General features: G+C 33.4%; 1 protein-coding gene across 1 annotated transcript in view; it reads right to left on the bottom strand.

Annotated features, from left to right (window-relative positions):
- Nucleotides 1–23,598, bottom strand: part of ABCB5 (ATP-binding cassette, sub-family B (MDR/TAP), member 5) — an 84,807-nt gene that overhangs the window by 42,099 nt on the left and 19,110 nt on the right. The window contains exons 11-15 of the mRNA XM_004677126.1: nucleotides 22,174–22,299; nucleotides 20,046–20,249; nucleotides 13,982–14,152; nucleotides 5,019–5,180; nucleotides 1,890–2,030 (exon numbers count right to left, since the gene is read on the bottom strand). Coding sequence (XP_004677183.1) covers nucleotides 1,890–2,030; nucleotides 5,019–5,180; nucleotides 13,982–14,152; nucleotides 20,046–20,249; nucleotides 22,174–22,299 — 804 coding nt within the window. The remainder of the gene's footprint in view (nucleotides 1–1,889; nucleotides 2,031–5,018; nucleotides 5,181–13,981; nucleotides 14,153–20,045; nucleotides 20,250–22,173; nucleotides 22,300–23,598) is intronic.

The following is a 23,598-nucleotide window of genomic DNA, read 5'->3' as shown; positions in this document are numbered from 1 at the left end:
TTACATATTTTTTTATTTTGTAATTTTTTCATCTCAGTTGTAATCCCTGTGGACTCCCCATCACCAGTTCACCCATGTGTCATCACCATAGTCCCCTGCTCTCTTTCCAGCCCAGTTTTGATACTGTTCCCCTCTACACCACCGTAGAATGCCTCTGGTTCATAGTTGTTTGTTGATTTTCATTTTTACTTCACTACAATTGCTTTTATTTTTCTGATCTCTTCCACCCCTGCTATGAGTGAAACCATCTGGTATTTTTCTTTTTCTATCTGGCTTATTTCACTAAGCATGATCCCTTCCAGGTCCATTCATGTTGCCACAAATGGCATGAATTTATCTTTTTGATTTTCAAAAGTTAAAAAAAAGAACTTAAAATTTCATCTGATATATTTTAGAAATTTATTGAGTTACAACTTTCATACAGTGAACTGTACATATTTAAAATGTCTAGTATAGTCCACTGAGTATATATATCACAATTGTTTTATCTACTTGTCCACTCTTGGATACTTTTGCTAGTTTTGTACTTGGCTATTGTAAATAGTGTTGCCATTAACACAGGAGCACATACTCCTTGAATTAGTAATTTTGTATTTCTTGGGTGGATAACCAGAATTGCAAATACTGGATCACATGTTACTTATATTTTTAATGCTCTGAGAAAAGTCTATACTGTTTCTATAGAAGCTGGACAAGGATACATTCCCTTATATACAAGGATTTCCCCCCCACATCCTTGTCAAGACTTGTTTCTGGTTTTTTTGACATGAATAATTCTCAGTGTTTATGGTAGTACCTCACTATGGTCTTGATTTGTATTTCTGTGATTATATGTTCTAATGTGTGTGTTGGCTATCTGTATGTTATCTGTAACATACAGTTATCTAGATCTTCTTTCCTTTTTTATTGTATTATTTGTTTTCTTATTAATTCTGGGAAGTCTGTAGATTTTGGATATAAACCTCTTATTGGATATTGGGTGTATAAAAATTTTCTCCCACTTGATAATGTATCATTTTGTTTTGATGATAGTTTCTTTGGTTGTCCAGAAGCTTTTTTTTGCATTTGCTTATTTGCTTTTGCTTTCTTTGCTCTGTAATTGAGTTCCCAAAGATCTCCCTGAAGTCAATTTATGGATTGTTTGGCCTGTTTTCATCTATGTATTTCACAGCTTAAGGGGTTACACCTAAATCTTTAATACATTTTGAATTAATTTTTGTGTATAAGAAAGTAACCTAGTTTTTTAGCATGTGGCTGTCCAGTTTTCTCAACACCATTTTTTTTAAAGATTTATTTATTTATGCATACAGACTGGGGTACAGGCCAGAGATGAGGGGGCGATGAGAGAATTCACCTGAGACAGAGTGAGGAGCAGAACAGGCAGATCGACAAAGTACACTGCTGAGGGGAGCAGAGGGAGGGTCAGGAGAGGTCTGCCACGCCATGTGGTCACCTCCCGGGCAGGTGGGGATTGAACTCATGCGGAAGTGGCTTTAGCTTCTTAGTGCTGTGCTTTAACCCGCTTTGCCACCAGGGAGGGCTCCAACACCATTTTTAAAAGATAGTTTTCTTTCTCTACTGTATGCTCGTGGGTCCCTTATCACAAATTATTGTTTTTTATATGGTGGTGGTATCTGTTTCACATTTCCTAAATCACCGTTTAAATGCATAGTTTGCCTAGTAGGAAAGAATAATGTAACATTCTCATGTTTTTTTGTTGTTGTTGTCTATAATCACAGTCTTTGATGACCTCCTTCCTATAGTGTCACCTGGTGCTAGAGAGCAGTTTAACTACATTTTAATTTATCATAACTAATTCTAAATATTATAAAGATTAAAAATTCATTGGGGGACATTGGGAAAATGCTTGGTAATGGTTGAAACATTACCTTTTTATACTGGATGAATTCCTCAGACTTGACAGAAAAGTCTTTCTTGATGCTATTCATAGAGCACAGAGGAACTGAGCTGTCATTTTTTTCAGTAGGATATGTCATTGATTCCATCTGTTCATCAGCTTTTTTAATGTCCTTAAATCAAGAATATTTATATTACTCCTTGAATAATACTTTAAAAAAAACTCAAAGAAACTTAATTAAGCATTCCTCTAAACCTATTGCCTCTGCTACTAAAAATGGAAAATTCTTGTGCAGTTTTTACTGAAGATTTTGGGCTTGATAGAGAGCTTATAAGAGAAACACATATGTAAGTGTTATTGACTAACAACAGCTTACTGTGCCTTCTTATGATCTGCATAACTAACTGGAGAAAATTACAACTTAATACAAAATACAAAATGATTATTTCATTAGCAGAGGTTGATCTCAGCACAGGAGCTTTATGAAGCAGATGGTTAAAAGTTTATTCCAACTTTTTTCTGGAGATTATACATTTATAATATGTAGCTAGGCATTTAAATGTGAAGTTGGCCCTGGGTTTGACAGACTTTAGGAGAGAAGAATGCTTCCCAGACTTGCCCATTCCAAACTGATCAAAGGTCCAAATTGGTGGGACCAGTTTGTTTGGAATAAGAAATTCCAAAGAAGTTATATTAACCTTGAATTGCTTAATTCATAGGACAGGTGACATTCTAAATCAGATTGCACAATGTCTAGTTTTTGTTTTCTACAACTCTGAGAAGTTTTAGAATTTCAGACAAGTTTTAATGAAACAGAGGAGTTATATGTTCTCTGTACAATGCGTATGGTATGAGTAATTTTGTTACTTCCCCATGAAAAAATATGAGGAAGGGAAGAAGACAGAAATGAGCCCAATTAGGATGATGTCACCTCAGGGGAGTAGAAACGGGAAGGCATAAATGGATTTAGAAGTGCAAAGAAGATGATGCATATGGAAGGCTTCTCGGTGATATTGTGATTCTTTGAAAAGCTTAATAACTGTTAATCAGAAATTTCAAATCCAATTAACTTTAATCAGTCTTATACTATGCGACATCTTTAACCAGATATTCCTTTATACTATGGCTTTCTTTGTTTCCATACATTTCTTTACTGGGAACAAATCTTTTATTTCTCAGTTATGATTTCATTTTAACATGCCTATACTGGAATACATCTATAAATAATCATGCACATTATAGTAACTACATCATTAATTTCCATGGTTTAAAATTTTCTGAAAAGTTTGATCAGATAGACTGATGTTAAGAATACCAAAAAAAAAAAATTATTATTTCAACAATAATTCTAAACACTTTACCTGAATAAATTCATTTCATACTTACACTAATTCATTAATAGGTTACTATTATTTCCTACACCTTAAGGATTAGAAAACTGAGGTACAGATAATTTAAATAATTTGCTCAAAGTCCTAAGACTATGAATGATGGGCTTGGGGTTTCAACATGTGTAACTCCAATGTGACCTTAATCACTTTGTTTTGCTGTGCCTCAGAACTAATTCTTTTAGTATTAGCAGTATCACTTTGTAACACTTATAATCATCACAAATCCTCCTATTTTGATTCACTCAGGTAATAGAGTCCAGAGTTTTAGAATGCATTGCTGTTTGTGTGAATAGCATGTATGTTATGACTACTATACAACACCCAGGATATTACAATTGTCCACTGAGTATTAACATTTTAAATGGTATTATTCTTTATAGAATGAATAGTATTTTAGGTAATCAGAGAATCCATTTCTTATTTTTATACATTTATACTACAAACACACCATATTTTTTTGGTCTGTTCTATAAAACATTTTCACCTAGAACTTACTAAAAGGTTTTTACTTTAGTTATAATGAAAAATAAGTGTGCTACTTACAAAAAGATCTAGGCATACTAGTCTAAAAAATTCATAATAGGATGAGTTGGACCTAATCTACTGACTGAACAGTAATTTCCTTTTAGTAGTCATTTAAAAATACTCAATTTAGTAACTTCATAAATTAAATCTATTATAGGAAAACATTGTACAGATTCAACTGGCAATTCACTTAACTTTAAGGTTCAAAGGAAATTTTGCTTAATATGAAATACAACTGGAATTGGGGAGTTTTAAACTCAATATAGGATTACATTTTAAACTTTTTTTTTACACTATCATAGCTTTGCTATGTATGATATGCTCAGAAATACTTCATTCTACCATTGTGGAGAAAGCTAGGATTTACAATGTGAATTTGATGAGGAGATGGAAGCTCATTACATTCTAAATTCCTGATTAGTAAAGAAATACCATTAACATAAAAAATATAATCAGAAAGTTAGAGATGTAAAATAAACCTGAAATGTTGAGATTAAGCACTGAGATTTGTTAGTTCCCTTTTGAAAGAAGGTTGCCTTATAGGGCAAGAGAACAGGTTAGACTAGAATGAAGATAAGTAGAATCTAATCCTAATCACATATATTAATACGCTTTAATGAAAAAAAATCATGTCAAATCCACTAGGGGAAGTCATACCACAAGCAGAAATGTGTACCCTAAAAACCAGGAATTTCCAATGAGCCTCAAACACAAACATTACGACGTCTTCTCTTGTTCATACAACTTATAACATTTGTATTACTAATTCTGCATTTTGCCTCTGCCGCTAAGTTTTAAATCTTCATGTAGGAACCAAGTTTTTTTTTTAGTTTTCTAACCAAAAGATCACCATATATAACACTAGACTGTCCCACATTCATTATATAAAGCGTTGAAGCCTATTTGTATTGTGCCTAGCAAAATTAGGTGCTATGTAGTGTAAGTTCTTTAACTCTCATCATATTATCTAACATAATTCTGTGGATATTAAATACACTTAATTTATTTGCTGAGGATCTATAAATAAAATTTTATTGCTTTGTAAGTCTAAGATTATAACTTGGGACTTATGTTTCTAGTGTGGTATGATGTGTAAAAAGTATAGAAAAATCCTGCTAACATAAATTTATTATTATTGTTACTTTACATTTTAAAAGGACAGTTATTGCATAAAGGAGAAAAAGAGGCACCTGCATAGTTACAGGGACAGAACTTAACATAAATTTATGGCATATAAACATTACCTGTGACATTGCAAGTGAATAATATAGACCTTGTTTTGCCATTAAGTCAGCATGAGTTCCTTTTTCTACTACCATTCCATCTTTTATGGTCACAATAAGATCTGCACTTCGAATAGTGGAAAGTCTGTGTGCAACCACAATTGTAGTTCGACCTTTGCTTGCCTTCAGACAATAAGGACAGAAAATAAATATAATATTAGAAATAAAAAATGCTGAATACTCAAGAAAGCTTCTTGTACTATTATTTTAAATATCATATGATTTAAATATGAGAATATGACTGGCACCACATTTCTCTTGATTTTTTTTTTTTAGCTTGAACGGTTATGTCACCCTGCATGAACAGCTAAACTTAGTCTGTTTCATGAACAGATTAAGAAGTTTAATGATACAAGAATGCATTCCACTATTTCAATAAAACTCATAGTAAACTTGACATATATAATGATGGATATAACTTTCATAGTATTACATGCTAATTAAGCACAAAAGGTAAGAAATCTCAGACTATTAGAGGCATCATTTATAAAGGAAACTTGATTTTCAACAACTTACTTTAAAACATTTTTATTTATGCATTTTTGTACATTGTTTGATTTCTCAAGTGTAATCCCCAAGAAATTACCACCACCAAGACAAACGGCACTGTCACAATAGTATCTTCTGCTCTCCCCTCCCATGTTTTGCTCCCTCTCTCTTCTGAATGTCTCCAATGTGTATTTTCAACAAATTCTTCATTACTTGTGTTCTCTGGGTAGTGGCTCGATTTGAATTGCCAAGGAAGGGGTGGGGGTGTTCCCTTGTTTTCCATCCTGCTTTCCCACCTTCTTCCATTCCTCAGATAAATTCCTGGAAAAAACTTGTACTCTAAGAATACAGCCTGAAAATGTTTTACAACTCTTACAATTTTCTACCTGTTTCAGCTACCAACATTTAGCTGACTATCTACCATTAGAAAAACTTTATGGTAATTGTACAGAAAACACAGGATTTTCTGGTTTTTTAACTTTTTTTTAAGATGTACTTATTTATGTATATAAGAACTGGGGTACAGGCCAGAGGTGTGTGGGGTGAGAGGATTCAGAGACAAAGTGGGAAGCAGAACAGGCAGATCCACAAAGTACACTGCTGAGGGAAACAGCGGGTGAATCAGGAGTGGTATGCCGTACCATGTGGGCTACCTCCCTGGGTGGGAATTGAACTTGCATTGCAGTGGCTGTGGATAGCTTCACACTGTTGGGTTTTAACCCATTGTGCTACCAGGGAGGGCCCTTGTGTCTTAACTCTTAATTACCTCATTGTATAGATGAAAGTCAATTGGCTTGACATTCTAGGTTAATAGCATTCCTCTAGTTGAACAGCTGTTAGGTCATTGCATCTGTCTGAGAAAGCTTTTTTGCCCACACTCAACATGGTTGACAAATAGTAACATATCAGGCACTCCTCTTTAATCCCTCCTTTCAAATTGCAGGAATTATGTGACTATATAGCTATCTATGCTTAGGTTAAGCTTATTCAGAGAGGAAAACACATTCAAAATCTGCATTCTTTGTTGAGATGAGGCCACATGTATAGGAACATGGAGTAGCACACAATGTTTTCTTTTTCTATCCTTTTCCCACTTGTAAATAAATTACCAAACAAATTAACAGCTGTTGATAATAAATTTTTTAAGGTCATTTAATTGATACTTGAACTTTATTAATAAACCTATTATTTGTGAAGAAATTTAAAACAAAAGGTAAATGATGTGGGCAAGAAGAGATAATACTACAATAGCTTACTTTCTTTTGGGAGGGGATAATATTTTACACAGTCCAGAACTCTACCTACAAATAACACATTAGAGATATCTTGTCTAGTAGCAATTAGGAAGTAAAAAATTTTAATTTTCTTATCCCTTTTCCTGTTAACCTCAGAGTCTTCCCAGTGTTTATCCATGTCCACAGGTAAGTATTTTACTTTACTGAATGACCTGTTATGCAAATGTCCAGTATTTGCTTTTATAATTCTGATTTGCCGTATAATATATAATTCTCTAAATTCATTTTATCTTTCTTTATGGCTAGATAATATTCCATACAATAGATATACCAGATTTTGTGATCCATTTCTATCAGTGGGCACTAGTTACATTCATACCAATGGTGTGGTAGGGTTCTACTTTCTCTGCATCCTCTCAACAGTGCTTGTCACATTTATTTTTTAATATTTGCCATTTTCACTGGTGTGAGATGCTATCACACTGGGCTTTTAACTTTCCATGTCTTATTGGAAGACATGATGGATACTTCTTCATGTCTGATATTGTCATCTGGACATCCTCTTTGGTGGACTATCTGCTTATATTTGCTACATATTTATTGGACTGGTATTGTGTGTTTTAATATATCCTAGATATTAACCCTTTATCAGTTGTACATTATTATTTATTCAGTAGGATATATTTTTAATCTTCTCATATTTTCTTATACTGTGAAAAGCTTCAGTAATTCTAATTATCTTTATTTTTATTTCATTTGGCACATTGGTCCATTTTCCAAATACATCTTTATCCTTGATGTCTTGGCACAAACATACCATTAATGTTTTTTCTATATATTTTATTTATTTATTTTAAAGATTAATTTATTTATGCATACAGAACTGGGGTACAAGCCAGAGGTGCAGGGCGGTGAGAGGCTTCACCAGAAACAGAGCAGGGAGCAGAAAAGGTAGACTGATGAAGCACACTGCTGAGGGGAGCAGCAGGCAGGCCAGAGGAGGTCTGCCATACCATGTGGGTCACCTCCAGGGCCAGGGATCGAACTCGTACTAAAGGGGCTGTGGCCAGCCTGCAGTGCTGCATCCCAACCAGTTGTGCCACCAAGGAGGGCCCTTCATATATTTTATTGATGCAGGTCTTATATCTAAACCTTTAATCCATTTGGAGTTTATTTTTATGTGTGGAATTAGAGAGTGATCCAACTTCATTCTATTATGTATGGCTTTCTAATTTTTCCAGCAATGCTATTAAAGGGACTGTCCTTTCCCTATTTTGTGGACATGGCTGCTTTTCCAGAGATTAGGTACTGATATATGGATTTATTTCTGGAATTTTAATTCTCTTACATTAATCCATGTATCTTTTTTTTTAAAGATATATTTATTTATGCTACAGAAGTGGGGTACAGGCCAGAGGTGTGGTGGGTGAGAAGAGTTATCAGAGACAGAGTGGGGAGCAGAACAGGCAGATCTACTGAAATACACTGCTGAGGGGAGCAGCAGGTGAGTCAGGAGAGGCCTGCCACGCCATGTAGCTCAGCTCCCTGGTTGGGAATAGCACTGGTGCTGCAGTAGCTTCAGAGAGCTTCATAATGTGATGCTTTAACCCACTGCGCCACCAGGGAGAGCCCTATGTATCTATTTTTGTGTCAGTGACATAGTGTTTTTAGTATATATATTTTATAGTAAAGACATAGTGTTTTTAGTATATATATTTTATAGTAAAGTTGAAGTCAGGTAACATAATACCTCCATTTTTTCCTTTTTTCAGGATTGACTTTTCAATTTGAAGCCTTTTATGGTTCTGTATAACCTGATATATTTTTCTGTTCAATTACTTGGAAAAATATTGCTGGCATTTTGATAGGATTGTGTTAAATGTATACATTGCTTTATGCAAGATATTCACTTTTGTTATATTAGTTTTCCCCATTCATGAGCATAGGATAAACTCCCATCTCTATGTCATTCTTTAACCATATTGTTGGAATCCAGGAAAATCCCTACTTTACATAGGAGTGTTCCCTTTGTGGGAGAGGACAAAACCTAGTAATGACATAAATTTATAGCTACTAAAAATATATATGAATAAATTAAATAAAATGAATAAAAATAAAATGAACTATAAAAAAATTATAGCTACGTTTGAGGTACTTACCCATATACTGGAAAATGTTATATACTTCTATATGTTTTACTGTATTTTAAAGGGCTAAAATGTAATGTTAATAATCATAATTCATCTATGAAAGAAAAACCCATTAATTATATTACAAGAGGATCAAAATAAGCACAACAAAGAGATAAAATGATGCCTATTATAAGACTATAATGGGATATGGTGTGAGTTTTTTCCTAAAGTGACAATGTGGTTTTGTGTAGAGGTTAAGTTTTTTTTTTTAAATCCTGCTAAAATATGTAGAGCATAAAGTTTACCATTTTAGCCATTTTGTAGGGTAGGGTTTTCCTGGACCCAAGAGGTCATTTACTCCATGTATATTCTTTTATACTTAGGCATGTATTGCTATCATATTTTTGTGTATGGTAAAATTTTTACCACTTTTAAGTGTACAATTTAATGGTATTAACTACATTCCATACTGTTGTACACTGCAGTTCCAAAAGTTTTTCTTCATCCCATATAGAAACTGTGCCTATTAAAGCATAACTCCCCATTTACCTTTTCTCAGCATCTTGTAGACTGTATTCCACTTTCTGTTTATGAATTTGACTATTTTAGGTATTTTATATATATATATATGTTTAGACATTTTTCATTTTTTTAAGTTCACTTAGCCTAATGTAATCTAGGATAACACATGTAATAGCATGGGTTTATTTTTTATTTTTTAAAGACTGAGTACTATTCCATTGTATGTACATATCATACTTTGCTTATCCTTCATCAAAGGTTGATGGGCATTTGGATTATCTTTATCTTTTGACTATTGTGAGTGATGCTGCTGCAAATACTGATGTACAACTATCCAGTTAGGTCCTTGCTTTCAATTTTTCTGGTATAAACTAAGAAGTGGAATTGCTGGATCATATGGCAATTCTGTTTTTAAAAGAGTATAGTTTCAAAGGTATAAGATTATATTTAGCTTCAGTCCCTAGCAGGTGTATAATGTTGAGGCAACATAGCACAGTGGTTATGTCAATGTGGTAGAGGGTCAACGGTATGGATCCAATTTCTGGCTTCACTGTTACTAGTGGTTATTCAACCTCCCTATGACTCAGTGTGCACATATGTAGATGTGAGATGTAGAATAAGTAGGGGAATAAAAATATATTTCTCACTGGGTTTTGGGTTAAGAATCAGTTACTATCATTCCTTTATTATATGTAAATAATTTATAAATGGCTACAAAAGTGAGTCTGATTAAGTGAGTTAATAAAATGTTCCATAATACTTTTGGGATAAAGTGGTCTGTGTATCTCCACTCAAGGAAATCCCCTTGCAGAAACCCCTTTTCTGTTATACACACAATTATTGTATGGTTAAAACTGGTTAAGAAAAAGCAAGAAAAAAACAAATCTCTAGTTCCATAAATAAATAAAGGGTGTGTTATTTAACTACCAATCACAGTAAAATGTGTGTGTGTGTGTGTGTGTGTACTAATTAATCTAATTTCAACTTTAGATAACTACTTCTTAGCGCCTAATTTATTAAAATAGTCCATAACTTAATGTAATATACCTATTTTCTTACTATTCAGTTCTCTAAGTAGTATAATTATAAGGGGCCTGGGAGGAAAACTAACAGTGTATCATAGATAGAAAGAACAGTGATGATAAAGAAAAATCCATGAGGACTGCAATAAAGCAGTACTGTTTCTTCAAGGAATAAAACTATGATGGAAACCCTTCCCTCATAATTAGGAAAGGGCCCTTTTAAAAGTTCCCCATTGATGTGTTATAGCTGAATGTCATTAGTAATAATTATTCCTTAGATTTGCATACTACTTTTAATATTTCAAAGAACTTACACAGACTATCACAGAATCAGTGTGGGTTTCCCTCTGCTTCCCCAGGGGCTGCAGGTGTTTACTGCCATGCCTCCTTGTAATGGGATGGCTTGGGAACATACTGCATTGGAATGCCAACGGCAAGCCTGAGTGGAAATCCATAGCTTATGGCATAAACCTTTATCCACTCACTCTTCCTCTTGAATAAAATTAGTGAAGCAACATTTGTTTGTAGTAAGCCTATTTAAGAAATCCGAAATAGTACTTCAGACTTGGTAACAATTCTGTGTCATACTTATCTAAAATCCACTTAACAAATCTTTACTGACTGTCTAGGGTTAAGTATCATTCTAGTGCTGGGGATGCTGAAGCTCACTAACCAAACACTGTCATCAGAGAGCTGACATTCCAGAGAGGTATGAGATATCAACACAATAAACAAATATATATGCATATGTTAGCTGATAAAAAATGTTATGAATGGATGGTTGAAAACATTCAGTGTGGGTAGGGAATTGTGTGATACAAGGTTCCAGAAGGAGTTTGGCACACAACTCTTTAAAATTGTTCAGCTTACTGTAAGTCATTTGGTTTATACTTAGAATATTGAGCTAGGGACTGTTTGGAGGATTTGAAGCAGAAAATGAAATGATCAAATTTGTTTTTAATGGCAACACCTGATTGCTGTTTTGAGCCCTGATTGGAGAGGGCATGGCTTGAAGAAGGAATTTACTGAATAATATACATGAGAACAAGAGTGATAGTTCTTTCATATCCCTTTTTACTGAAAACCCATCCCTTGTCCCGGGAAAATACTGATTGAATATTTTATTACTATGGATTAGTTTTACTATTCTAGAACTTCACTTAAAAGGAAGACAATGGGACAATAGAGAGGAGGCATTGGGAGAAATATGTGAGGGTAGGGTATAGAGGGAAATGCATGGAGCATTCACACAAGAGAAGGAATACTTTTTATTGCATCCTCTTTGATTGGTCAGTGAATGTCATTATTTATATTTGTATTTTGAGATAAAATTTGGTGACTGTTACAGATCAGGCTGTACTATGCAGCAGGGGCTTGTGTTGGGTCCTTTGCCTGGACAGACCTCCCCACCTCCCCCACAGAATCATATGCACACTGTTGTGTGGAAACAAAGAATGAGCCATGGGTGCTGGAACAGAAAAACAGGAGGCAGGAAGTGTTCCTGCCTTGTGTTTGCTACCTTGTGTTCTTTGACCCCCATGTTATTGTCGCATGTTATTGATGCACTTGCTGAGAGCTTCCTCCTACCTGCCCAGCCCCACCAGGCTGAAGGGGGTAAATAGGGAAGGAGAGAAGAATAAAGTGTGCCTTTGCTTGCTAACCAAGAAGTGTGTGTTTTAATCCTGATGTCCTTCGCTCAGACCATCTCTGCTGTCGTGCTGGTGCGGCAGGCTTGGGAGTTCTTAGTGCAAATAAGACCTGTTCTATGCCCTCCCCTCTTTAGTTAGGGACTTCTCTAAGAGCTTGATTCCACAACTACAGTATGTGGTGGATGTAGAGGAATCTCGTGGTGATAACAGTTTCATTACTATTTTTGTATTTTAATTTTCCTCTCCACCATGAGTCATATTCTGATAAACTGAAGTTTATATGATTAATCCAGGTTATTGTCACCCAATTTACCATTTATACTCATCCTAGAATATACCAGCAGACCTTACTTAAAGCGGTTTCTTAAATATATATCCCTGCAAGGTTGATTTAATCTTCTTTCCTCTTTAAAAACTGGAAAAAGTAAATAAATTTAAAACAATCCTTAAATCTCCTACAATTCCACTACCTAACTACTATCATTTTCATGCATTGTTCCTTCATTTATGTCCACATGTACACATGCCTATTTTGTAAAAATTAGAGTAATAGTTTACAAATGATTTGTATTCTTCCTTCATTTATGATACAGATTCCATTTTCATCAGTAGTGGAAAAAATTTTACTAGTTATTATGTTGCCAAGCAACAGTTTATTTTAAAAGCTTGAGCTAGGTCTGGTTGCCTAAAGTGATTAACATATCATATGAAAGGACAATTGGGTATAGCATTTAACTTCTATGCAATTCTAGAGTCTCTTACAAAAAGCTTTAAAAGATTTTTATGAAACTTAAGAGATGGATATATTAAGTATAATACTTTTTGGTATATTCAAGACCTAATTAACTAAACATCATAATTATTAAACACAATTTATTGAGTATAATGTACTCAATTAGTTATTAAATATAAGAAAATGAATAAAGCATCAGTCCTTGTCATGAGGGAATATCTCTTTTCTAGCAACCAAATTGGCAAATATTTTTCTTACCAATAGTTTATTTTACAGAAATAAGAAATGTGAGCAATATGTGGCACTCATGGGATAGAAACAAGGGTAGAAACTTATATAATCTGATTTACAAATTGATAATAGTAACTATTAGGTTTTCAATAACCAGGAGTATTTTGACTGCCAGTGTTTATTTCTGATTGCTCAAAGTCAATATTTAAGAAGGAAGGCCTCTAACTTTTTTTAAGAGAGAAAAATATTTTACATATTTTCAAACAAACTCAAAATAAAATGTCCTATTAAATCTTCTGAAGGGCTTGAAGCCATGATTTAAAAGAATTTTGCCACTGAAAAAAGTATTTAATTTTTTTGTCGCTACTACTTTTTTAAATGCAGTGCAATTTGGAACAGACCATGAAGTAAGTGCAGCATGTTATAGTGAGGAGAAGGTCAGAGCAATGTTTGAGGGTTCAGGGCTGTTGAAGAAGGATGGTTCAAAGTAAGGGCAAACCACATGAATGTTTTTCCACTTGAGATAGAATGAAGTTAAAATGACTACTCTCTGATCACCCTAAAAGGAAAAGTGGTCAGGGAAGAGAATCCCTGAGGTGTACCTGGAAGAGGCAAAGCGTGGATGTGACTTCAGCCATGCTGGAGGTTTCAGGGGAGTGGAAAGTAAACACAACTGGAATGAGAGTATATATAGCATGACTGCTTGGATATCAGTTTCATATATATTTTTAGCACCAAGTCTCTTCCAAATCATTTCCTCTAAATATTGAACAAGGTTTTTACAAGGATAAACACCCTCTATCCATTATCTTGAGATTCTAAACTTAGTACTTTTCCATAGAGCCATACTTTCTTGTATTTTAAAATTATGCTAAACCAGGAACACTGAAGTAAGAAATACAACCACTTACCTTCTCCAATGCTGCTTGAACAAGTGATTCACTTTCTGTATCTAGGGCAGATGTAGCTTCATCTAAGATCAGAATCTTGGGGTTCCGAACTAAAGCTCTAGCAATTGCGATTCTTTGCTTCTGTCCTCCACTCATTTGAACTCCTTTTTCCCCAACCAAGGTATTAAATTTCTAATGATAAATAGAAAAGAGTACAGAGACAGAAAGGAGCATGATCAAATGATTAGAAGAAAAAAACATTAATTACATTTGTGTCTTGATGTCAGATTACTAACTACTTCAAACTGACTGATTTTAACCTTTGATTTGTTTTTCATAAAACCAAACAAATATATATGTATATATATATGTATATATACATATATGTATATATACATATATATACATATATACACATATATATACATATACACACACACACACACACACACAAGAATCTAGTGAAGAAAGGACTAACAAAATTAAAATCTGTTTAGGCCTAAAAGAAACTAAGACATGTGATAACTAAGAGTTTATAGAAAAAATAATGATAATTTGAAGCAATTTTTGAAGCTTTAAGACAATTTTAGGATGCACTCATATCTTTAAAAGAACCATGCTTACACAAATACATAACTATAACTTGAAATGTTTATTGATAATTTAACATAATTTCCACATGTGCATAATTTCCACATTTGAAAACTAGGATGTAAAAAAATGCTGCAAGACTTTTTCAATCTTGGGAGTCTTTTAGGTCTTTGGCTTTCTTGGATATATGCATCTTTAACAAATGAGATATAGCAGATACTTTTTCTAGAATTTCATATGATGGAGTCATAGTACTTTTTTAAAAAGGTCACTTTTTAGAGCAGTTCTAGGTTCAGAGCAAAATTCAAAGAAAAATAGGAAGTTCCCATATACCCCTCTTCCCTCACATGAATAGTTATCATTATCAACATCCCCTGCCAAAGTGGTACATTTGTTATAACTGAACCTAGAATGACAGATCATAATCACTCTTAAATCTATAGTTTACATTAGTTATCCCTCTCAGGGTGGATATTACGTGGATATGGACAAATGTATAATGATATGTAGATCACTGATATCAATGATGTATAATGGTACAAATTTATCATTACATTATAGAAATATTACACTATCATACAGAGCATTCTTGTAATAAACATCCTCTGTGCTCTACCTACTAGTTTTTCCACTAGTCTTTTTAATTAGCTCCATAGTATAAACTTCTCCACAATCTCAGGACTTAGAATGAGAAAATCTAATTCTCAGTTGGAATCCTACAGTGTGAACCTTTTCAGACTGGCTTGTTTTCACTTAATAATATGCATTTAAAATTCCTCTATGTCTTCAGTTCTTTTTTTAGCATTGAATAATATTCCATTGTTTGATTTCACAAATAACACATTTATCCATTTACCTAGTAAAGGGCATTTTGGTTTCTTTCAACCTTTGTTAATTATGAATAAAGCTGCATTATACACCCATGTTTTGGTTTTTGTGTTGACATAAGTTTTCAGCTGCTGTGCTGTGGCATAGTTAAAGGAGCATATGGTACAAAAGTAAGAAATTATCAAACTGTCTTACAAAATGGCTGTACCATTTTACATTCTCATCAGCAGTGAATGAGAATTCTTGTTGCTCTACAGTCTCATCAGTGTTCCTTGATTTGGTCATTCCAATAGGAGAGTGCAGTGGTATGTTATTGTTATTTTTGCATATATTTATCTGATAAACATATGATAAGTAATATCTTTTCATTTTCTTATTTGCCCTCTGAATATCTTCTTTGGTGAGGTGTCTGTTAACATTTTTGACTTTTTTTCCTAATTGGATTGTTTGTTTCAAGAGCCCTCTATACATTTTGGATTCTAGTCCTTTACCAGAGATGTCTCCTTGTCTTTTCATTCTTTTCATATTGTCTTCCACAGAACAGTTTTTAATTTTGATGAAATATAGCTTATTAATTACTTCTTTGATGGTCTGTACCTTTGGTACAGTATCTAAAAAACCATTGCTATACCTAACATAATCTAAATTTTCTCTTATTTTCTAGGAGCTTTATAATTTTGTTATTTTATGTTTAGGCCTATGACCTGTTTTTTAATTTTTGAGAATGGTATAAGGTCTGTGTCAAGATTTTTGTTTTGCACATATTTGTTCATTCATTTTAGCACCATTAATTGAAAAGACTATTGATGTTCCCTTGTAATGTGTTTGTGTATTTGCTAAGTATCTGTTGATTATATTCACACAGCTCTAGTTCAGGACATTCTATTAGTCAGTAGGTGATTCTGTTGTTGTGTGAATGTCATAAGGGAGTAATTACATAAACTTCTATGGTATAGCTAAATACCTGTATGGAATAGTCCATTGGGACTAGCATCTCTCTGACCCATAGTTCACTGAACTTTATTATGCTATTATAATTTTCTTAATTGTTGTCTTAAAATTAGATATCATAGGTCTTCCAGTTTTATTGTTTTTTCTCAAAATTGTTTTGGTTATTCTTGGTCTTTTACCTTTCCAAATAAATTTTGGAATTAGCATGTCAATTTCTGACACACACATGCACACACATACACACTTAAAGTACCATGTACTAGAGTATGGTTTACTCACAAAAGATTGTTAGTATCAAATTTATATATCAATTTGAGAAGAATGCATGTCTTCATGAATACTGACCCTTACCAATAAAATGTCTCATACATTTTACCCATTTTTATTCATATCTTCATGAATACTGACTTTTACCAATAATATGGTTAGAACTTTAACTTTTCTCAATGGTATTTTATATATTTCATATAGAAGATTTATATTCTTATACAATTTATTATTAACTATTTGGGGGGGTTCTCTTTTTTTTTTGGTCTTTTAAAAAATTTTATTTCATCCATAACTATTATTAGTTACCACTGGGTCCCATTCTGAGACCCAGTTGATTTTTAGTTATCTATTTCTTTTTCAGTGAGTTTTGGTAATTTGTATCTTTCAAGGCATTGACTCTTATTTAAGCTGTCAAATCAATAAATATAGCATTGTTCACAGTATTTCTAACTTTTTAATGACTTTGGGATAGTTATGTACCTTCTTTTATTCCTCATAATTGTAATTTCTCTCTCCCTCTTTTTTTATGTCAGCCTTTGCTAAAGTTTACTGATTTATCTTTTCAAATACCTAGCTTTTGGCTTCTAATTATTGTTTCTAATGTTTTTCAGTTTTCAATTTCACCTCTTAATTTCTATTTTTGCTTGCCTTGTGTTTTGCTTGTTCTTATTCTGCTCTGGCTTCTCAAGATGTAAACACAGCTTACAGATTTCAGGTCATTTTTCTTTTGTAAAATAAGCATATGATGTTAAAGGTTTTTCTTACAGCAGTGCTTTAAGTATTCTATGAATAGTGATATGTTGCATTGCATTCATTTTATTTTTTCAAAATAGTTTTAATTTTCCTTCAGGGTTCTTTTTTGAGTCATAAATTATTTAGACGTGTGCTATGTAACTTCCAAATATTTGTGAATTTTCCAGATATATTTGTTATTGATTTCAATAGCTTATTATGGTTTGAGAATATATTTTATATTTCTTATTTGTTGAAATTGCAGTTGTTTTAAGTGAAGTAGAATATTGTTTATCTCAGTGATCACCCCATATGGACTTGAGAAGTATTTGGCTATTATTGGTTGCAGTGTTTTATAACTATTATTTAGATTAACTGGTTGACAGTATTGTTCAGGCAATACTAGCAATACATCCTTGCTGATTTTCTGTTTACCTGATATGTAAAGTAGGAAAGACATAGGAAGTTTCAATCTATCAGTTTTTTGCTTCATGCATTTTGAAGCTTTTAAGGACATAAATATTTAGGATTGTTTTCTTGTCTATAGGTCATATAATTCTGTTTCTCTGATTTTTTTTGTATGTCTAGTTATTATAGAACATATTCTGAGTACTAGGCATAATATGCCAGAAAAACTCTGAATTTTATTTTCTTCTTAAAATGTTGATTTGTATTCTAGTTGGCAATTCAAATGCTGAATAATCACCCTCAACTGAATAACCTTGGTTTTATGCTTTCTTGCTGTGAATCTGTAGAAAGTCTTAAAACTTGGCAGAACCCACTTCCAAATTCTCCTCTGGGGATCTTGTCTTGGCTTGGTTTTAGGCTTTGTCAGGGCGGGCCCAGAGTCAGTCAGCTTTTCTTTGAGGTGTGGTCTTTATTCCTAAGGGTGGTGTGTATGTGTGTGTGTGTGTGTGTGAGAGAGAGAGAGAGAGAGAGAGAGAGAGAAAGAAAAAGAGAAAAAGTGCTTAAGCTAAATGCCTGAAGCTTTTAAAAAAAGGGTGTTAAGGTGACCTCACTACTCTGAGCTTTCAACATTCTTTTACACTGCTCCACTTCTAATAGCTCTGTTCTACTCTCAGCTTTGTAGCTTCTGTTCCTGTTAGGCTTTGGGTATTCTTTTCTCAAAGACTCCCAAAGGATGGTCTTCTGTTCCCCACCTCAACTCATAGCTCTCTCATTACTTCTTCAGTTGCTCTAACTGCCCTGAAATCTGATCTCCGCTTTATAGATCAGTAGAACTGTCATATTTTGTCTGGATTCCAAAGGACATGTGGTCAGAAACTTGTTCCAATATAGAATGCTGCAAATTAAAACAGATTTTCCTGTGATTCCTTCCTCTCAGGAATCATGGTCTTGAACTAATCATTCAATGCTTGGAAACAATCGTCCTATGTCTCATACATTTTACCCATTTTTATAATTTTTTTCTTTATGGAAAAAGGCTATCAAGTATCAGTTAATCTTACTATATTAATTTTAAGATAAGTGTATCATAGAAAAACTAATGGTATTTACTTTTGAACTTTTCCCATTTTTTCACCTATTTCTGAAACTTTTATTACATATTACACTTAATTCTTCTTTCTCTGATTGACCATGGCTGAAGTATTTAGTTTCCATCATGATAAACAAGTACCTTTTATTTGTTCTTTGGATTATATCTTCAGGATTTACTATTAGACTAACAGCAAGGGACATCTTTGAACTTTGAATAAAAGCAAGAAGTTATAGGGTATGATTTAGGAGTCACCAGAAAACTCCTTAGTTACAAATAGGAAACTAAAGATCATCTATATTTGGAGAAAAGGAAGATATTGAGAGTGATAAAGAAAGGAAGTGTGTGTTTTTACAAACTAGAAGACAAAGAATGATCTGAAGCCCTTAATGAATTTGCTGTCCTAATTATGATTCTAAATAATGGGGTTATGAGGTAATTACCCCCACTACAAGTTTTTTAATAAAATATGCAAAAGAAAACAAAATTATTATGACCCATGGTGTGTGATTTGTAAAATAGATCCATTAAAGTGAACTTTTTTGTTATTGTCACTTTATGGGATAGTGGCACTTAAATCTGTATTTTAATTTCAACTCTTTACTTTCATATTTTACCATAATCCCCAGAACCACTTCAGGTAGTAACTGATGAACAAATACTTAGAGAAATGTAAGTAAGTGGTAATACAGTTATCAATTCTAAAATACCCACTAGAATGTGATATATGTCCTCATACCAAGACATTTAGTCTATTGTATTCTCTTTCCAAGTACAATTTCACGTTTTTTTCTTTAAAATTACCTTCATGTGCTTTAAAAAACTATCAGTTTTACCTTAGCCGTCTCACAAAGCCAAACTGAACATTGTATATGATATTCCTTCTCTTAGCCACAAGATGTCCTCACAATTCAACATTTTGCAGACATTTCTCAGCTTGGAGTGATAATTCTGTCTCCTATTTCTTTGTTTTATTTTAACATATCTTTCTTGTTTTCTTTTCCATGTATAGTGATAAACACTAAGAACTAAATAGGATTTTTAAAAGCTAAGTTTTCAATGATGCATTTTCTCTTTTGCTTGTTATTATGTTCACTCACTGATGAGATAACTAATCATACTCCTTACTCTGTAGAAACTATGCTTTGTTGTTTTATTTTGAATACGCAGTACTTAATCTCTAAGTTAAGGACATAGGCTACATGATGTACTTACATTTGGGAATTCCATTATAAATTCATAAGCATTTGCTTCTTTTGCTGCTCTCTCAATCTCTTCATTGGTTACACCATCTCGTCCATATTTAATATTGTTGGTAATGGTGGTCCCAAATAAAACAGGCTCTTGGCTGACGACTCCAATATGTTCTCGATAATGCTGTACATTTAAAGATCTGATATCTGTCCCATCTATAGTGACCTGCCAATCCAAGGGAATCAATCATGTGTTATGTTTTGTAGTACTGGCTTTATAGTATATATATATATATATCACTAGTTTAATAAAACATAAGTTGAGAAGCAAGGTATTTCAGGAATCAAAGATTAACTGTATTTCGACAAATACTTATAGTATATGGACTTTTTTCTGGTAGACAGGACATAAGAAAACCTAAAAAAAGGATTACATCTTGTCAAAAAAACACCTAAATATCTTTGTTCTAGGATCCATAAATTAGGTATATTAAAGCTATTTACCCTAGGAGTTACAAGTATTTTCATGGAAACACATGCAAAATGCTTAAGTTTTGTTATTGTAAGACTGTAAGACCTTAAATTCTTTTATGAAGTAACCTTCCTTATTTCTATTTAGTACCCATTTCCCTGAAGAAGGCAAAAGTATCTTGTACTCATTTCTATGAATAATATTAAATGAATCCTGTCTTCTCCAAAGACAGACAGTATCATTAACCACTCCCCAACATATGCCAATGACAGAGGACAGGTTTGGTAATTATAACTCACAGAATCTCCCTTTCTCATCAGCTCTGGTAGTCTGTCTAGACCTGGGTATTTTATGTAACTGCTTTATATATGGAATGCATACCTAGTGTTTTTCAATATTATCATGGACACATAGGTCTGAAATACTCCAAATGAAGAGCTAAGAATTATAATTAGGTGAAATCAGGCTCTGGGAGAGTAGATTGCCTTTTAAAAATAATAGTTGGAATTTGGACAGTAGCATTAGGAATTATGTCCATGTAATGTGGAGAAAAAGGAACTCTCCTGCACTGCTGGTGGGAATGCAAACTAGTACAACCACTATGGAAAACTGTTTGGAGGTTCCTCAAACTGCTAAACATGGAGCTTCCCTACAACCCAGCAATCCTATTCCTAGGTATCTACCCAAAAGACACAAAAACAGTGATTGAAAAAGATACCTGCACCCCCATGTTTATTGCTGCTTTATTTACAATTGGAAAAACATGGAAGCAGCCCAAATGCCCAAAAGTAGATGACTGGATTAAGAAGATGTGGTACATATATACAATGGAATATTACTCAGCAACCAAAAAAGAGAAACACATGTCTTTTGCAGCAACTTGGATGGAGCTGGAAAAGATCATGCTTAGTGAGATAAGCCAAAAAGAGAAAGAAAAATACCGGATGGTTTCACTCATAGCAGGAGTATAATGGACCAGGCGAGAAAATAACAAAAATAATGAACAACCATATACCAGAGACATTTTGTGGGGGTGGAGCGGGGGATGGGATCAAAAACGGGGGGGGGGAGAGAAATGCACGGAATTACGGTGATGGCACACGGGTGATTTGGTGATGGGAAACCTGCGGGGATTACAATCGAGATGGAAAAAAAATGTACAAAATGATATAAAAATAAACTTTTGTAATAAAAAAAAAGAATTATGTCCATGTAACTATCATAATCTCACTCTCTCTGCATTTACAAGGGGAAAAAGTTAAGTGAAACATTATGGATGACCCAAAAGACGCATGTGAGCATTATTAGCATTTATCTGGGATGTTCTGAGAAACTGAAATATTTGATATGTTCTGGGTACTACATGTGACTATGTTGCTACTTTCCATAGCATTTATTTCCTTCTAACATACTATATAATTTATAATTTATTCATTATCTCTTCTTTTTATATGTAAGATTGATAAGGGCAGAAATTATTATGTTTTGTATACCAATGTATCCCGAGCACCTAAAACAGAGCCAGGTATATAGTAGATGCTCAATAAATATTGGCTAATATTTCTCTCCCAGCTTCACTGTTAACAATAAAAAGTTGACATAACTGTAAGCTTAACACAAGTTGGTATTTCCAAATCCTCTTGTATGGACTGTGCATGGTTCTGCTACCTGTACTTACACAGCCTTCATCTGGATCATACAGCCTCTGTAGAAGTTGGACTGCTGTACTCTTCCCACTGCCATTGGGACCAACCAAGGCTACGGTTTCTCCAGACTTAATTTTAAGATTCAAACCTTTCAGAATCTATTAGAATGTACAGGAAAGAAAGTTCATAAAATTAGGGTAAGTGATAATATGAATCACATATTTTCAGAAACTTAGAAGCAAAAAATGAATTATTTGGTGGTACTTAAAAACAAATTTAGTTGCTATTATGTTTGTACCATGTACATGTACAATAATAACCTAATAATATTAGTAAAAGACTCATGAACTTTCTATAAAGAGAAGTTGTAAATATTTAGAGCACTCATAGAACATTAGCTAGTCATAGCAAACTATTCACATTTTCAACAGAAATACTTTATATGAATTTCCTGACTAGCAAGTTAGTAAAAGTTGTATATTTTAATCAGTAATATTGAATGTAATTTTGCCAGATATCTGTATGAACAATTAAGGGAGTTCTTCTTAGAATATACTTAAAATTAACATTATTGTGAAATACACTTAGAAGTAAAATAACTGGTAAAACTCCTTAGGAATTACCTTGGATGGGATTCTACCAGCAGAAATTCTCTTTCTTTCATGCTGGATATCATGGGGCATTTTAACATGTGAGGGACACTTTTAAAATTTTCTGGATGTTGTTGCTGGCATTTACTACTACTAGGACTTGCAACATGAGAGAAACCTTACAAATTATTACACTTCCAAAATGATAATAACAATTTCCCTGAGAAACTCAACTTTCTCTGTCTATTTACATGTATATTCCACTCCATGAATTTTCTTACTCTGACTTCCCAAAAGTAAAGAAACAAATTCTCATATAAACCAAAAAGAAATCTTTCAAAGGGCTAAGGAGAGAAAAATCCCCTACAGGAGCAAGAAATAGAGGAAACTTCAGTAGGAGTGAGATCACTGCCACATGCATTGTTACCACAGAGTGGGGTTTCTATTTTTCCTTGGAATAATCTGTGCTTATTTATTTAAATTGGATGGATCTTTTATTTTTAATTACTCATTTGTCACCTTAACAAAAAACGTTGTTTCAAAAGTTCTTTCCCATGTAATTAAGTCATCAGTAAATTTAATTCCAAATGTAATTCCAAAATGGAGTTAAAAAACTCTATGTTAAGAAAAATGATGACAATACTACTCTATTAATGGTGATTAAGTAAAAAAAAAATATTTTAAAATAAAGACCTTTGAAGAGAGAATTTCAGAGTTATATTGCAGAAAGATAGGGAAAAAGGCATAATTAGGTACTTTTTTGATGTAAATCAGAAGGGGATATGTGGTCACTTTAAAAGACATTTCAGGCTCTCCCTGGGGGCCCAGCGGGTTAAAGCACAGCACTGAGAATCTAAAGCCGCTACC

The sequence above is a fragment of the Condylura cristata genome, unplaced genomic scaffold, assembly GCF_000260355.1.
Source record: "Condylura cristata isolate star-nosed mole 26May11 unplaced genomic scaffold, ConCri1.0 scaffold00005, whole genome shotgun sequence".
In the NCBI taxonomy this organism is placed as follows: Eukaryota; Metazoa; Chordata; class Mammalia; order Eulipotyphla; family Talpidae; genus Condylura; species Condylura cristata.
The sequence above is the reverse complement of the archived record's forward strand: the minus strand, read 5'-3'. Positions and strand labels throughout refer to the sequence as shown.